Raw genomic sequence first — 18700 nt, forward strand, 5'->3', positions numbered from 1 at the left:
TGTGTGTGTGTGTGTGTGTGTGTGTGTGTGTGTGTGTGTGTGTGTGTATACCACATCTTCTTTATCTGTTCATCTGTGATGGACATTTAGGTTGCTTCCATATCTTTAACTATTGGAAATAACACTACTATGAATATTGGGGTACATGTATTAGTGTTTTTGTTTTCTTCAGATATACTCCCAGAATTGGAATTGCTGGATCATATGGTAGTTCTATTTTTAGTTTTTTGAGGAACCTCCATACAATTTTCCATAGTGGCTGTACCAGTTCATGCCTCTTTAGTACTTAAAATAGTTTCCTTGCCCTTTTTTTCTGTCTTTCATGACATTTTTAAAGAATTCAAGTCACCAGTTGTCCTTAGGAATATTTTATAATCTGGAATTTTCTGATTGTTTTCTCATGATAAGATTCAAGTTAAAGTGTTTGGTAAGAATACTATATAAGTGATATTGTTGCTTCCCATTGTATCATATCAAGAAACACATACTATCAGTTTGTCTTATTACTAGTTGATCATTTGGTTTAAAGTTGATTAAACTGGTATCCATCAGATGTCATCTTGCAAAATGTACCTCAATCTTGTATATCATTTCCAAATATAAGACTGTTACATTTTTCAACAATCTGAAGTGTTTATATTGTCTTTAGAATACTAATAAAATTTGTACTTTCTCTTAGTCAAATTAACTATACTAAGGCTAGACCTATGTGAATGTAGAGGAATTGCACATAACTGTAAAATTTGGTGGGTCTGATTTTCTGACTATAGATCTTTGAGCATCAGGGAATTTGTGAAACAGTAGTTCCTGTCATAATTGAATCTTAGAGACTTAACTATAGCAGATCGTACCAGCCCTCATCTCTTATTTTGGATTCATTTCTGATTTATTCATTTCATTTGTTCCTATCATCTAACAAAATGTTGTTACCTGCTTAATTTTGTAAAGCTGTTGAGGAAATACATAAATATAACCTGTTTTTCTTTCATCCTAAGAGAATTCAGTGGTCTACCTAAAGTAAAACTTTCATAAATTAAATCTATATATAATTAATTAAAGGTAATAGGAAAAACCCCCAACAATTTAAAAGTAAATTTTCTCTAAACTCATTGCTTGATCTTTTTTTGACATACATGTAATTAAGGCTCCCAAATTAAATGCTAATTTGCCTGCCTCATTTAAGCATAACTCTAATACTGACATATTTATATTCTAGGTTTGGGTTGGCACCATTGGGTCAGGCCCCAAGGGTCGCAGTCTCTGTGCTACCTTCCAGCATACGGAAACATTTGAGTTCCAGGATGAAGTGGGAGCGCTTGTGTTATCTGTGTGCCAGACTGTGAGCCAAGGAATTTTGTGTTTCCTGCCATCTTATAAGGTAAAGGAATATTTATTTTTTCTTTTGCCTTTAAAAGATCATGTGGCATAACCACCACAAGCAACAGGGGAATTACAGTTTCCTAAACTTCATATATTATTTTACTTGTTTACTAAGATGCTGCCTGATTGTTCTACCACAGTTTTTTATTCTTAGAGGCAGGTTGATATTTTCATGGTTAAAGGAAAAAGCATTATTTTCACTTTGATAAATTACACTATTTGAATGTTTCAGTAATCTGAATAAGACTTTCTTTGTTGCCCATCTTTTTTTTTTGGAGTATAATTGCTTTACAATGTTGTGTTAGTTTCTGCTGTACAATGAAGAGAATCAGCTATATGTATACATATATCCCCTCCCTCTTTGACCTCCCTCCCACCCACTTCCCCCCATCCCACCCATCTAGGTCATCACAGAGCATGGAGTTGAGCTCCCTGTGCTATACCGGAGGTTCTCACTAGCTATCTATTAGGTTGGCCCAACCCAATATTTTACACCTGGTAGTGTATTTATGTCAAACCTAGTCTCCCAATTCATCCCACCCTCGCTTTCCCTCCCTGTGTCCACATGTCCATTCTCTACGTCTACGTCTCTATTCCTGCCCTCGAACTAGGTTCATCTGTACCATTTTCCTAGATTCCACATACATGCATTAATATATGATATTTGTTTTTCTCTTTCTGACTTACTTCACTCTGTATGACAAACTCTAGGTCCATACACATCTCTACAAATGACCCAGTTTCGTTCCCTTTTATGGCTGAGTAATATTCCATTATATATATGTACCACATCTTCTTTATCCATTCATTTTTCAATGGAAATTTAAGTTGTTTCCATGTCCTGGCTATTGTAAATAGTGCTGCAGTGAACATTGGGGTACATGTGACTTTTTGAATTATGGTTTTCTCAGAGTATATGCTGGGTCATATGGTACTTCTATTTTTAGTTTTTAAAGGAACCTTCATACTGTTCTCCATAGTGGCTGTATCAGTTACATTCCCACCAACAGTGCAAGAGGGTTCCCTTTTCTCCACACCGTCTCCAGCATTTACTGTTTGTAGATTTTTTTTTTTTTTGTAGATTTTTTGATGATGGCCATTCTGACCTGTGTGAGGTGATACCTCACTGTAGTTTTGAATTGCATTTCTCTACTAATTAGTGATGTTGAGCATCTTTTCATGTGCCTCTTGGCCATCTGTATGTCTTCTTTGTAGAAATGTCTGTTTAGGTCTTCTGCCCAGTTTTTGATTGGGTTGTTGTTGGTTGCGGTACGCGGGCCTCTCACTGTGTGGCCTCTCCCGTTGCGGAGCACAGGCTCCGGACGCGCAGGCTCAGCGGCCATGGCTCACGGGCCCAGCCGCTCCGCGGCAAGTGGGATCTTCCCGGACTGGGGCACGAACCCGTGTCCCCTGCATCGGCAGGCAGACTCTCAACCACTGCGCCACCAGGGAAGCCCGTCGTCCTTCCATTTTTTGATTGGGTTGTTTGTTTTTTGATATTGAGCTGCATGAGCTATTTGTATATTTTGGAGATTAATCCTTTGTCCGTTGCTTCGTTTGCAAATATTTTCTCCCATTCTGAGGGTTGTCTTTCCGTCTTGTTTGTGGTTTCCTTTGCTGTGCAAAAGCTTTGAAGTTTAATTAGGTCCCATTTGCTTACTTTTGTTTTTATTTTCATTACTCTGGGAGGTGGATTTAAAAAGATCTTGCTATGATTTATGTCATAGAGTGTTCTTCCTACGTTTTCCCCTAAGAGTTTTGTAGTGACCGGTCTTACATTTAGGTCTTTAATCCATTTTGAGTTTATTTTTGTGTATGGTGCTAGGCAGTGTTCTAATTTCATTCTTTTACCTGTAGCTGTCCTGTTTTCCCAGCACCACTTATTGAAGAGGCTGTCTTTTCTGCATTGTATGTCCTTGCCTCCTTTGTCATAGATTAGGTTACCGTAGGTGCTTGCTTTTATCTCTGAGCTTTCTATCCTGTACCATTGATCTATATTTCTGTTTCTGTGCCAATACCGTACTGTATTGATTACTGTAGCTTTGTAGTATAGTCTGAAGACAGGAAGCCTAATTCCTCCATCTCCGTTTTTCTCTCTCATGATTGCTTTGGCTATTCAGGATCTTTTGTGTTTCCATACAAATTGTAAAATTTTTTGTTCTAATTCTATAAAAAATGCTTTGGGTCGTATAGTCATCTGCACAGTATTGATTCTTCCAAACCAAGAACATGGTATACTTCTCCATCTGTTTGTGTCATCTTTGATTTCTTTCATCAGTGTTTTATAGTTTTCTGAGTACAGGTCTTTTGCCTCCTTAGGTAGGTTTATTCCTAGGTATTTTATTCTTTTTGTTGCAATCGTAAATAGGATTGTTTCCTTAATTTCTCTTTCTGATCTTTCGTTGTTAGTCTATAGGAATACAAAAGATTTCTGTGCATTAACTTGGTATCCCTCAACTTTACTAAATTCATTGATTAGCTCTAGTAGTTTTCTGGTGGTATCTTTAGGGTTTTCTATGTATAGTATCATATCATCTGCAAACAGTGACAGTTTTACTTCTTTTCCAATCTGGATTCCTTTTATTTCCTTTTCTTCTCTGATTGCCATGGCTAGGACTTCCAAAACTATGTTGAATAATAGTGGTGAGAGTAGACATCTTTGTCTTGTTGCTGATGTTAGAGGAAATGCTTTCAATTTTTCACCATTGAGAATGATGTTTACTGAGTTTGTTGTATATGGCCTTTATTATGTTGAGGTAGGTTCCCTCTTAGCCCACTTTCTGGAGAGTTTTTATCATAAATGGGTGTTGAATTTTCTCAAAAGCTTTTTCTGCATCTATTGAGATGATCATATGGTTTTTATTCTTTAATTTGTTACTGTGGTGTATCACGTTGATTGATTTGCATATATTGAAAATCCTTACATCCCTGGGATAAATCCCACTTGATCATGGTATATGATCCTTTTAATGTGTTGTTGGATTCAGTTTGCTAGTATTTTGTTGAGGATTTTTGCGTCTATGTTCATCAGTGATATTGGTCTGTAATTTTCTTTTTTTGTGATATTTTTGTCTGCTTTTGGTATCAGGGTGATGGTGGCCTCGTAGAACGAGTTTGAGAGTATTCCTCCCGCTGAAATTTTTTAGAAGAGTTTGAGAAGGATAGGTGTTAGGTCTTCTCTAAATGTTTGATAGAATTCACCTGTGAAGCCATCTGGTCCTGGACTTTTGTTTGTTGGAAGATTTTTAATTACATTTTCAATTTCATTACTTGTGATTTGTCTGTTTATATTTTCTAATTCTTCCTGGTGCAGTCTTGGAAAGTTGTAACTTTCCAAGAATTTGTCCATTTCTTCCAGGTTGTCCATTTTATTGTCATATAGTTGCTTGTAATAGTCTCTTATAATCCTTTGTATTTCTGCAGTGTCAGTTGTAATTTCTCCTTTTTCATTTCTGATTGTATTGATTTGAGTCCTCTCCCTTTTCTCTTGATGAGTCTTGCTAAAGGTTTATCAATTTTGTTTAATTTCTCAAAGAGCCGACTTTTAGTTTTATGTAATTCCTCTTTGATTTCTTCAGTGATCTCTTGGTTATTTAGCAGTGCACTGTTTAGTTTCCATGTATTTATGGGGTTTTTTTTCCTGTGGTTGATTTCTAATCTCATAGCATCGTGGTCAGAAAAGATGCTTGATACAATTTCAGTTTTCTTAAATTTTCCAAGGCTTGATCTGTGACCCAACATGTGATCTATCCTAGAGAATGTTCCGTGTGCTCTTGAGAAGAAAGTGTATTCTGCCACTTTCAGGTCGAATGTCCTATCAATATCAATTAAGTCTATCTGGTCTGTTGTGTCATTTAAAGCTTGTGTTTCCTTATTTATTTTCTGTCTGGATGATCTGTCCATTGGTGTAAGTGGGGTGTTAAAGTCCCCTACTATTACTGTGTTACTGTCAATTTCCCCTTTTATGGCTGTTAGCATTTGCCTTATGTATTGAGGTGCTCCTATGTTGGGTGCATAAATATTTATAATTGTTATACCTTCTTCTTGGTTTGATCCCTTAATCATTATGTAGTGCCCTTCCTTATCTTTTGTAAGTCTTTATTTTAAAGTCTATTTTATCTAATATAAGTATTGCTACTGCAGCTTTCTTTTAATTTACAGTTGCATGGAATATCTTTTTCCATCCCGTCACATTCAGTCGGTATGTATCCCTAGGTCTGAAGTGGGTCTCTTGTAAGACAGCATATATATGAGTCTTGTTTCTGTATCCATTCAGCCAGTTTGTGTCTTTTGGTTGGACATTTAATCCATTTACATTCAAGGTAATTATCGATATGTATGTTCCTATTACCATTTTCTTAATTGTTTTGGGTTTCTTTTTGTGGGTCTTTTCCTTCTCTTGTGTTTCCCACCTAGAGAAGTCCCTTTAGCATTTGCTGTAAAGCTGGTTTGGGGGTGCTGAATTCTCTCAGCTTTTGTTTGTTTGTGAAGGTTTTGATTTCTCCATTGAATCTGAATGAGATCCTTGCTGGGTAGAGTAATCTTGGTTGTAGGCGTTTCCCTTTCATCACTTTAAATATGTCCTACTACTCCCTTCTGGCCTGCAGAGTTTCTGCTGAAAAATCAGCTGATAACCTTATGGGGATTCCCTTGTATGTTATTTGTTGCTTTTTCCTTACTGCTTTTAATATTTTTTCTTTGAATTTAATTTTTGTTAGTTTGATTATTATGTTTCTTGGTGTGTTTCTACTTGGGTTTATCCTGTATGGGACTCTCTGTGCTTCCTGGACTTGGGTGGCTATTTTCTTTCCCATGTTAGGGAAGTTTTTGACCATAATCTCTTCAAATATTTTCTTGGACCCTTTGTCTTTCTCCTCTTCTTCTGGGACCCCTAGGATTCGAATGTTGGTGTGTTTAATGTTGTCCTAGAGGTCTCTGAGACCATCCTCATTTCTTTTCATTCTTTTTTCTTTTTTCTGCTCCTCGGCAGTTATTTCCACCGTTCCGTCTTCCAGCTCACTTATTCGTTCTTCAGCCTCGGTTATTCTGCTATTGATTCCTTCTAGGGTATTTTTCATTTCAGTTATTGTGTTGTTCATCATCATTGTTTGTTCTTTAGTTCCTCTCGGACCTTGTTAAACATTTCTTGTATTTTCTCGATCCATGCCTCCATTCTATTTCCAAGATACTGGATCATTTTTACTATCATTACTCTGAATTCTTTTTCAGGTAGGTTGCCTATTTCCTCTTAATTTATTTGGTCTTGTAGGTTTTTATCTTGCTCCTTCATCTGTTAACATATTTTTTTGTCATCTCATTTTTCTTGATGGGTGGGGCTGTCTTCCTGTCTTACTGGTTGGTCTGAGTCATCCAGCCCTGGAGTTTGCAGTTAGTTCGGTAGAGCTGGGTCTTGGAGCCGAGATGAGGACCTCTGGGAGACCTCACTCTGATTAATATTCCCTGGGGTCTGAGGTTCCCTGTTAGTCCAGCTGTTTGGACTTGAAGCTCCCATCACAGGAGCTCAGGCCTGACTCCCGGCCTGGAACCAAGATTCTGCAAGTTGCACAGCACAGAAAAAAAAAAAAAAAGGAGCTGAACAATAAGAAAGAATAAAAAATAAAATAAAATTGGAAAAGTTAAAAATGTACTAGAAAAAATTAAGATATAAATGAAACAACAATAACTAGCCAAAACAGAACTGCAACAGGAAAAATAAAAGGGGTGGCCAGAAAATGCTTTGGCTGTTGGGAAGTGGAGTTTAGGCGGGAGGTGGGGCCTAGGCTCAGGACCAGTGTGGCTAGAAAAGGTCCTGGGGGTTGGTGGCGGGACTTGGACTCAGCACAGCTGGAGGGGGCCTCAGAGGGTGGAGGTTCAGGCCCAGGACCCCAGCAGGCTCCCTGGGGTCCAAGTGGGTAGGGGGAAATGCTGGCCCCATTCCCTTCCAGTCCTCTGATCTCTCAAAGGTCTCTCACCATCCCCGCTGATCTCCTCACTGTGAGTGGGCCCTTCCTAGCGTGGGAACCCTTCCCCTGCCCCAGCCACCCCTCAGGGGCACCGGTCTGGTCTCGCCTGCACTTCACCCCCCTCCCTCCCCCCTATGTCGTACCTGGTTGCGTGGGGGGTTCCTCCCATCCCCTTAGGTTTCTGAGGTCCCCCACCAGTGCCTGGTAGGTGCCCTAGTTATGAGGAGATGTGAACTCTGCATCCTCCTACTCTGCCATCTTGACTCCGCCTCCTGTTGGCCGTCTTTTTACTTCATGTATTTGAGTAGAAAAAAATTTTTTTCTTGTTTTTAGAGTCGCTGTGAGTTTTAATAATATTTTCTTATGTTAAATTGAGTTATATCTTGTATTTTAGTCCTCCTAATACTCAAAGCATTAAAAGCACATATAATTCCTGAGAGTAATATCATACTTTATGAAAATCTAAGCTAAATTTCAATGTAGAGAAGTGGCATTCCCTTTTCTTTTTTCATAGGAAGTTATTATATATGTAAGGACATTAGCATAAGTAATATATTTGAATGGGAATATTGATACTTTTGGCTCTTCTTCTGTCTACATACTGCTATGGTCTGATGTTTCTCCCCAGATTTCATATGTTAAAATCCTAACCCCCAAAGATGATGACATTAGGAAGTGGGGCCTTTGGGAGATGCTTATGTCATGAGGATAGAGTCCTCATGAATGGGATTAATGACTTACAAAAGAGGCTCCAGAGAGATTCCTTGTCCTTTCCACCATGTGAGGACACAGTGAGAAGGTGCCCACTGTGAACCAGGAAGAGGGCCCTCACCAAACATGACCATGCCGGTGCCTTGATCTTGTACTTTCCAGAACTATAAATGATAAATTTCTGTTGTTTATAAGCTACCCAGTTCCTGGCACTTTGTTGTAGCAGCTGGAATGGGACTAAGATGCATAGTTTGTTTGCCAAATATGCAGTAAATTAGTTCTCCTGTAGATAAATTGAAGGAATTACTTTCAGAAGAAATTTATTCATATAGGTTTTTTTTTTAATAAGAATGTCTAAAAATGGACATATACATATTCAAAATTCTTAATACAAAGCAATATTTATTCCAGAGTGTAAACACCTACACCAAAAGTTATGTTAAGGAAAACTAATTATTAAGCCTGGAATTAAAGAAAAACAAGGTCTCAGCACATTAAGAAAACGTTTTAAATTAACACCACAATGTAAATCAACTATATTTCAATAAAATAAAATTTAAAAGAAAGAAAACCTTTTTATATTTTTATAGTTTCCAATCACAATCACAAAAAGTGAGCCAGGAATTGCCCAGTTGAGTAAATGAACAATTTCATTTTCTGTTAGGCTTCAACAAAGTTTTTAATTACTAATTCAATCTTCTCACTAGCTTTAAAATCCTTCAGATTGTCTATTTCTCCATGATTTGGTTTTTGTAGATCATGTTTCTAGGAATTCATCCATTTTGTCTAGGTTATCCAGTTTCTTTCCTTCTGCTAGTTTTAGGTTGTTTGCTCTTCTTTTTCTAGTTTCTTAAGGTGTAATATTAGGTTATTGATTTAAAATGTTTTTCAAGTGTGCGATTACAGATATAAATTCCCCTCTTAGCACTTCTTTCTTTGCATCCTATAAATTTTGGTATGTTTTGTTTTCATTTTCATATTTGTCAAGGTATTTTCTGATTTCTCTTGTGATTTCTTCTTTGACCTATTGGTTGCTTAAAAAGTGTGCTTGATTTCCTTACATTTGAATTTTCTAGTTTTCTTTGTGTTATTTATTACTTGTTTTATTCCATTGTGATCAGAAAAGGCATTTTGTATGATTACAGTCTTTTATTAAGACTTGATTTGTGGACTAGCATGTGGTCTCTCCTGGAAAATGTTCCATGTGCATTTGGGGAAAATGTGTATTCTCCTGTTGTTTGGTGGCATTCTATATATGTCTGTTAGGTCCAGTTGCTTTACAGTGTTGTTCAAGTTCTCTATTTCCTTATTTATCTCTGTCCAGTTTATATGCATTATTAGAAATGGGGTATTGAAATCTCCAACTGTTATTGTAGAATTATCAGTTTCTCCCTTCAACTCTGTCATTGTGTGCTTCATATGTCTTGGGTACTCTAGTTTTGGTTTTGTTTACAATTGTTATATGTTCTTCTGAATTGACCATTTTATCAATATGTAGTATCCTTTGTCCATTGTAACAATTTTTGGTGTATTTGTCTCATATTAATAATGGCATCCTACCTTTCTTTTGGTAATCATTTGCATGGAATCCCTTTTTCCATCCTTTTACTTTTGACCTTCACATCTTTAGATCTAAAGTGAATCTCTGTCTCTTTTTTAAATTGAACTATAATTGATTTACAGTATTGCATTAGTTTCAGGTATACAACACAGTGACTTGGGTTATTACAAGATGTTGGGTATAATTCCCAGTGCTAAACAGTAAATCCTTGTTGCTTATCTATTTTATATATAGTAGTTTGAACCTGTTAATAAAGTGAATCTCTTGTAGTCAACATATAGTTGGACCATATATATTTTTAATCCATTCTGCCAATGTCTGCTTTTTTTTGTTTTTTGTTTTTTGTTTTTTGTTTTTGCGGTACGCGGCCCTCTTACTGTTGTGGCCTCTCCCATTGAGGAGCACAGGCTCTGAATGCGAAGGCTCAGCGGCCATGGCTCACAGGCCCAGCCACTCCGCGGCGTGTGGGATCTTCCCGGACCGGGACACGAACCCGTGTCCCCTGCAGCGGCAGGCGGACTCTCAACCACTGCGCCACCAGGGAAGCCCAATGTCTGCTTTTTGATTGGAGAATTTAATTCACTTATTTTTAAAGTAATAAATGTAAGAAAAGACTTCAGCCATTTTATTATTTGTTTTCTGTATGTTTTACAACTATTATGTACCTCACATTTCCTCCATCATTACCTTTTTTGTTTGGTTGATTTTTTTGTAGTCACACATTTTGATTCTTTTCTCATATTCTTTCATGTATATTTCGTAGGGTTTTTTTTTTGTGGCTAACATGGGGATTGCCTATAACGTCCTAAAGTTATAACAGTCTGATTTTTAAAAAATTTATGTTATTGAAGTATAGTTGATTTACAGTGTTGTGTTAATTTCTGCTGTATAGCAAAGTGATTCAGTTGTGTGTGTGTATGTATATTTTTTCATATTCTTTTTCATTATGGTTTATCACAGTGCTATGCAGTAGGACCTTGTTTATCCATTCTGTATATAATAGTTTGCATCTGTTCATCCCAAACTCCTGATCCATCCCTCCCCCCACCACACTTGGCAACCACAAGTCTGTTCTCTATGTCTGTGAGTCTGTTTCTGTTTCGTAGATAAGTTCATTTGTATCATATTTTAGATTTCACATATAAGTGATATCCTATGGTATTTGTCTTTCTCATTCTGATTTACTTCACTTAGTATGATAATCTCTAGGTCCATCCATGTTGCTGCAAATGGCATTATTTCATTCTTTTTTATGGCCGAGTAGTATTCCATCGTATATATGTACCACATCTTTATCCATTCATCTGTCAATGGACATTTAGGTTGTTTCTGTGTCTTGGCTATTGAGCATAGTTCTGCTATGCACATAGGGGTGCAGGTATCTTTTTGAATTATAGTTTTGTCTGGATATATGCCCAGGAGCAGGATTGCTGGATCAAATGGCAACTCTAGTTTTAGTTCTCTGAGGAACCTCTGTACTGTTTTCCATTGTGGCTGCACCAACTTACATTCCCACCAACAGTGTAGGAGGGTTCCCTTTTCTCCACACCCTCTTCAGCATTTGTTATTTGTAGCTTTTTTAATAATGGCCATTCTGACTGGTGTGAGGTGGTACCTCATTGTAGTTTTTTTTTTTTTTTGTGGTATGTGGGCCTCTCACTGTTGCGGCCTCTCCTGTTGCGGAGCACAGGCTCCGGACGCGCAGGCTCAGTGGCTATGGCTCACGGGCCTAGCTGCTCCACGGCATGTGGGATCTTCCCAGACCGGGGCACGAACCCTTGTCCCCTGCATTGGCAGGTGGACTCTCAACCACTGCGCCATCAGGGAAGCCCCTCATTGTAGTTTTGATTTGCATTTCTCTAATAATTAGTGATGCTGAGCATCTTTTCATGTTCCTATAGCAGTCTGATTTGAATTGATACCAACTTAACTTCATTTGTGTACAAATACTCCACTTGTAGACAGCTCCATCTCCCCCGTTATGTTACTGATGTTACAAATTATTTCTTTATACATGTGTTCCTGATAACTCAGGATTATAATAATTTTTATGCATTTGCCTTTTAAATCCTGTAAAAATTAAAAATAGAGTCATAAACCAAACTTACAATAATAGTGGCTTTGTATTTGCCCATATATTTACCTTTACCTTTATTATACCATTATATGGTCTTAAGTTGCTGTCTTGAATCCTTTCATTTCATAATGAAGGACTCCCTTTAGCATTTCTTGTAGGGAAAGTCTAGTGTAATGAACTCTCTCAGCTTTTGTTTATCTGGATATGTCATAATTTCTTTCTCATATTTGAAGGACAGTTTTGTCAGATGTAGAATTCTCAGTTGATAGTTTTTTCTTCAGCACTTTAAATATGTCATCCCACTGCTTCCTGGCCTCCAAGGTTTCTGATGAGAAGCGAGCTTATGATCTTATTGAGGATCCTTGTATGTGATGAGTTGTTTCTCTCTTGCTTGCTTTTATAGCTTTTAATGCTTATTAGAAAAAAGAGAGAAATATCTTAAAATTATAATCTAAGTTTGCACATTATCTATAAAAATAGAGGAAAATAAACACAAAGAGAGAAGGAAATAAGAACAAAACAATAAAATAGAAAACTGATAAATAATAGAAACAAATAAATGAAACTAAGAGCTATAGTCATTATTAAAGTATAAAATGAAAAACTTAACCAGACCGGGCTTCCCTGGTGGTGCAGTGGTTGAGAGTCCGCCTGCCGATGCAGGGGACACGGGTTCGTGCCCCGGTCCGGGAGGATCCCACATGCCGCGGAGCGGCTGGGCCCGTGAGCCATGGCCACTGAGCCTGCACGTCCAGAGTCTGTGCTCCGCAATGGGAGAAGCCACAACAGTGAGAGGCCTGCATACTGCAAAAAAAAAAAAAAAAAACTTAACCAGACCAATTAAGAATAAATAAATAAATAAATAAATAGAATAAATGTTACCAATATTAGGAATTAAGAGGGAACATGGTTACAGATTCTGTTGAGTTAAAAAGATAATAGAGAAATAATTTCAAAAACTTTATGCCAGGGATGAAGTAAGAGAGTGGCATGGACATAAAAACACTGTCAAATGTAAAATAGCTAGTGGGAAGCAACCACATAGCACAGGGAGATCAGCTCAGTGCTTTGTGACCATCTAGAGGGGTGGGATAGGGAGGCTGGGAGGGAGATGCCGGAGGGAGGAGAAATGGGGATATACTTATATGTATGGCTGATTCACTGTTGTAAAGCAGAAACTAACACACCATTGTAAAGCAATTATACTCCAATAAAGATGTTTAAAAAAAAAAAAAAAACTTTACGCCAAGCAGTTAAACACCTTACATGAAATAGACAAATTCCTTGAAAGACACAGATTATGAAAATTGACTCAACAAGAACCAGGTAATTCAAATAAAATATCTGTTGAAAAAATTAAAGTAGTAATTCAAATTTTTCAACAAGGAAAAGTGTAGGCTCAGATGTCTTCATTGCTGAATTCTATCAAGAATACACACATTTGGGGGACTTCCCTGGTGGTGCAGTGGATAAGACTCCACGCTCCCAATGCAGGGGGCCTAGGTTCAATCCCTGGTTAGGGAACTAGATCCTACATGTATGCCGCAACTAAGAGTTCACATGCCACAACTAAGGACCACACAAGCTGCAGCTAAGGAGCCCACCTGCCACAACTAAGGAGCCCACCTGCTACAACTAAGACCCAGTGCAACCAAATAAATAAATACTAAAAAAAAATACACAAACTCAAAAACTAGAGGAAGAAGGAGCACTTCCCAACTCATCAGGCAAGCATAACTCTGATATCAGAGCCAAACAAGGACATTACAAAAAACAAAATTGTAGACCAACACAGTCCTAAAAGTCTTTAACAAAAAATTGGTAAATTTAATCCATTAATATAAAAAGGATCATACATAGTGACTAAGTGGGATTCATTCTGGGAAGCCAATAATTGTTCAGTCTTTAAAAATCAAGCATTATAATTTACCAGAACAGGATAAATTAGAAAAAATACATGTTTATCTAAATTTTTCAGGTAAAGCATTTTGCAAATTCATTGCCAATTTATGATGTAAACTTTTAGTAAACAAAGAACAACCTGATAAAGGGGAATCTATGAAAAACTTACAGCTAACATCCTGCTTAATGTTGTAAGAGTGAATGCTTTTTTGCCTAACTAGGCACAGATACCCATTCTCACTGCTTGCATTCAACATTGTATTCAGTGCAGTAAGGCAAGAAAAGGAAATAAAAGATATAAGGATTTGAAAGGAGGTAAAATTGTTTTTGGTCAGACTTTGTGATTGTGTACTTAGAAAATCCTAACGAATCTACCAAAAAGCTATTAGAATTAATAACTAAATGTAGCAACCTCTCAGTCTGGAGCAGGTCAGTATACATAAACAGATTGTATGTCTATACTAGTAATGAACTATTGGAAAATAAAATTTAAAACAATACCACTTAAAAACACTTAAAAAGCATGAAATTATGTGCATGACATGTATGACCTGAACACTAAAAAGTATAAAACATTGCTGAGAGAAATTAAAGCCTATATAAAAAATCTATGTAAATGTGGAGACGTACCACGTTAATGAGTTGGAAGTCTCAGTATTGCTAAGGTGTCTGTTTTCCTGAAATTTATCTATACACTCAAGCCAATCTTAGTATAAAAATAGAAATTTCAATAGCCTTTTTCTTTAGAAATTGATACGATTCTATAAAGCACACAAAAATGCAATTACTTTGATTTTTTTAACTTAGAAAAATAAATAAACAGAAAGCTAGAAGTTGTAAAATACTTGGTTTCAAGATTTACTGTAAAGCTACAAAATTCAAGACAGTTGGGTATGGGTATAAGAATAGACAATACAGTTGACCCTTGAACAATGTAGGGGTTGGGGCACCAACTTTCTGAGCAGTCAGAAATTTGCTATCACTTTACAATTGGCCCTTCGTGTCTGTGGTCCTGTATCCTCAGATTCAACCAACCACTGATTGTGTAGTACTGTAGTATGTATTTACTGGAAAAAAAATCTGCATATTTAAGTATGAAGCAGTTCAAGCCCATGTTGTTCATGTGTATATCAGTGGAACAAAACAGAGTCCAGAAATAGATCCACATGTATATATGTATGGTCAACTGACTTTTGACAAAGATGTCAGGGTAATTTAATGGAGAAGTGGCAGTCTTTTCAAGAAAACAGAACACTTGTATATCCATTTGAGATAAAATGAATACTGATACCTTATAACCTTTTATAACCTTATAAAAATTAACTCAAAAGTGATCACATACCTAAACATAAAAGCTAAAACATAACTAAAATCACCTCTTCAAAGAGCTTATCTCCAAATGTAGTCACATTCTGAGGTACAGGGGGTTAGGGCTTTAACATATGAATTTTGGGGAAGAACAACTCAGCCCATAACAGGGCACAAAAGAACTTTTGGGGGAAACGTAAATGTTCCATATTTTGATTATGGTAGGAGTTTCTTGGGGACATGCATTTGTCAGAACTCATTGAGCTGTTTGCTTAAAATGGTTGTATTTTGTTATGTGTAAATTATACCTCAATAAAATTGCTTTTTTAAACAGCAAAACATCAACTCAAATAAAACAGAAGAAATAAAAATTCTCATTGCAAATCTGATTAAAATTTAATTAAGATAGGGACTTCCCTGACGGTCCAGTGGTTCAGATTCCACACTTCCACTGTAGGGGGCAAAGGTTCAATCCTTCGTTGGGGAGCTAAGATCCCGCGTGCTACACCATGCACCCAAAAATTTTTTAAATAAATAAATAAAATATGTTTATCTGGAAAGGATAATATAGGATTTTCCCACACAGGAATATGGTGTGTGACTATACTACAAATTGTTTTTGTATGCTTCAGTAAAATTAGGTAGTTAAACCAACAATGAAACAATGACCTTACCACTTTGCCTTTAACAGAAGTACATAAATAGATACATTCTACTTTTCATTAGGTTAGCTGGTATTCTACTATAAATAAATAGCTGAAAAATTAACTTTTTGATATGAAAATCTGTGTGTTTGAATGTAGTTCAAATTCACTTATAAAATGAATGTTGAATTATTTATACAAATTGACATGCCATGAGTTTTTAGTTAATCAATCTTATGTTATAGTTTATATTCCCAACAAGCTTCTACTTCACCTTCATGAAGTCTAGAATGTTTAATAATGTAGGTGCAATAGGCAGGTAAGAGTTCAGCTAAAGCAAATCATCAACCCAAAAAAAAAAAAAAAAAAGGGAGGGAAAGATGTTATAAGATTTTAAAATGGTAAACAAAATAATGAAATTCTATTTTTAATTAATGAATAATATGTCTATATATACAACATTAAGACTAGAATGCTATTAACATCTAATATTAGATACCAATCCATAATTATGACATAATGAGAATAATTGATGAAGTATTTTTTTAATGTTCTTTTTAAAATTTATTTATTTTATTTATTTTTAGTTGCAGTGGCTTCTCTTGTTGCAGAGCACAGGCTCTAGGCATGTGGGCTTCAGTAGTTGTGGCATGCAGGCTCAATAGTTGTAGCTCACAGGCTCCAGAGCGCAGTAATAGTTGTGGCACACGGGTTTAATTGCTCCGTGACATGTGGGATCCTTCCGGACCAGGGATCAAACCCATGTCCCCTGCATTGGCAGGTGGATTCTTAACCACTGTGCCACTAGGGAAGTCCCGATAAAGTATTATTATTGTTTTACAGATGTATAACTCACAATTTTAAAACATATCTAATTCCAATGGCATAGTAAACAGCTTCCATAGAAACATCAGTAACTGATGATAAATCAACTGAAGTTTATAGGCATTAGCCCTTTTCTCTTTGTTGTATACTTTGTCTTTGATAAGGTAACAGGTCCCAGGACTTTTTACATCTTAATGTAGACAGATTGATGACTTGTACACTAATGGTTTTTATCTTAATCTTGTTTAAAAGCATCTTTTTACTTTCTGATACTCTGATACCCTTTGAGTATCAATTCTGATACTCATTTTCAAAAGTTACTTTTGCGCACTGCTACTGATTTTACCATAGATACATTTTTTTTTAGTGTATGTTCACCTTGTCTTGTAACAGTAAAAAAAAATCTTAAAAATGACAATTGTAACATAGCTTCCTAGTAAAAGTACATTTTCTAAATAAGTGAAAATTTTAAGTAAAATTTTAAAAGTGCTGGCTTTATTATAATAAACATTGCATACTTAAATATCCTACTTTTTGTTTCTATTGATTTTCCTTTTCCAGATGTTTCATGTAAATGGAATCATACAATATGTGGCCTTTTGTGTGTGGCTTCTTCACTTAGCATAATGTTTTCATGGTTTATCTGTGTTGTAAGATGAATCAATACTTTATTCCTTTTTATGGATGAATGATATTTTACTTTCAATCTGTTTGTATCTTTGAATTTAAAGTTTGTCTTTTGTAGATAGCATGTAGTTGGATCATTTTAAAAAGTCTGTTCTGGGGCTTCCGTGGTGGCGCAGTGGTTGAGAGTCCGCCTGCCGATGCAGGGGACACGGGTTCGTGCCCCGGTCCAGGAAGATCCCACATGCCGCGGAGCGGCTGGGCACGTGAGCCATGGCCGCTGAGCCTGCGCACCCGGAGCCTGTGCTCCGCAGCGGGAGAGGCCACAACAGTGAGAGACCAGTGTACCGCAAAAAAAAAAAAAGTCTGTTCTGCTAGTCTCTGCCTTTTTAAAGTGTTTACTCCATTTAAATTTAACGTAATTATTGATAAGGTAATTTTTACATCTGCCACTTTGCTATTTGTTTTCTGTATGTTATCTTTCTCTCCCTCTATTCCTCCATTACTTCCTTCTTTTCTGTTAGATATATATTTTCTAGGGTGCCATTTAAAATTTTCTAGTGTGCTCTTTTAATTTCATTAGCATTTCTTTTACTATATATTTTTGAGTTATTTTCTTAATGGCTGTCCTGGGAATTACAATAAACAATTTATACAATGTAGTTTGAATTGATACTAAATTTCAATAGTATGTTAAAACTTAGATCTTCTATAGCTATATTATGTCCCACTTTCTTTGTGCTATCGTTGTCATAAAAATTACATATTTATACATTGTATGCCTATCAGAACAGATTTATAATTATTGCTTTTTGCATTTGTCTTTTAAATGAGACAGGAGACAAAAAGTTACAAATAAAAAATATATTTATACTGCCTTTCTTTGTTTACGTATGTTGTTACTTTTACCAGTACTCTAATTCTTCCTGTAGATTTCACTTACTGTCTAGTGTCTCTAAACACTCATTCTTAAGTAGAGTCTGCCTTGCACCTCTCTCAGTTGTAATCCATTGTCATTATCATGGAGCCCTTTTGATCTGATGATAAGGTATTGGGAAAGGCAAAGCATCCTCTAATTCTTTGATTAAGTCTCAGTCCTTTAGTGGGCCTGTGTCCTTGGGCTATAACCTTCACATGTGTTTCTCAGCTCTTTATTCATCTCCTTAGATGAGTCAGGAAGTCTAGAGGGAGCTGAAGTTTGGATAATTTTCCTTTTCCCCAATTTTGGATAAGACTGTAGCAAAGTCTTCTCCCTTACTGGGAGATTGGCATTTGTTATGGGGAATGCCTAGAGTATATTTCAAAATGGTTGTTTTCCCCCTCTCCCTGCCAGAAAAAGGAGGGTTTTTCTTAACTCTTTACTGTGATAACTTTGGGGGGGATGTTCCTGGAGGTAGTATCTACAAAATATGGGGGCCCCCTAGGGATGTGGCCCATAGGAGTTTCTCACTATTACACTAGTATACACTGTGCCTCTGGCAATTAATCCAAATTATCATTTAAGCATTCCTACCAATTTATGGTTTTAGTGTCTTCTGCGCCCAGTAGCAGTTCTGGACTGTGATTCTCTGTATTCACTATCTCTTCAGATTTTAGGATAGCAGTTTGCCTTATGACCTCAGTTCTCTGATGTGTCCAAGTCATTGATTTTCAGTTTGTTCAGCTTTTTTCTTGGTGTAAGTTGGGTGTGATGACTTCTGAGTTC

The 18700-nt window shown here is 36.6% G+C and overlaps 1 protein-coding gene across 5 annotated transcripts in view; it reads left to right on the forward strand.

Moving 5' to 3' along the window:
• BRIP1 (BRCA1 interacting protein C-terminal helicase 1) overlaps positions 1-18700 on the forward strand; it is a 192358-nt gene that overhangs the window by 89226 nt on the left and 84432 nt on the right. For all 5 annotated transcript variants that reach the window (XR_003792003.1, XR_003792005.1, XR_003792004.1 and 2 more), the window contains one exon: positions 1217-1378. Coding sequence is in view for 2 of the 5 variants with exons in the window: in XM_029212473.1 (XP_029068306.1) it covers positions 1217-1378 (162 nt within the window). In the remaining 3 variants the exon portion in view is untranslated. The remainder of the gene's footprint in view (positions 1-1216; positions 1379-18700) is intronic.

The sequence above is a fragment of the Monodon monoceros genome, unplaced genomic scaffold, assembly GCF_005190385.1.
Source record: "Monodon monoceros isolate NGI ecotype Baffin Bay Population unplaced genomic scaffold, NGI_Narwhal_1 Super_Scaffold_9, whole genome shotgun sequence".
Classification (NCBI taxonomy): Eukaryota; Metazoa; Chordata; class Mammalia; order Artiodactyla; family Monodontidae; genus Monodon; species Monodon monoceros.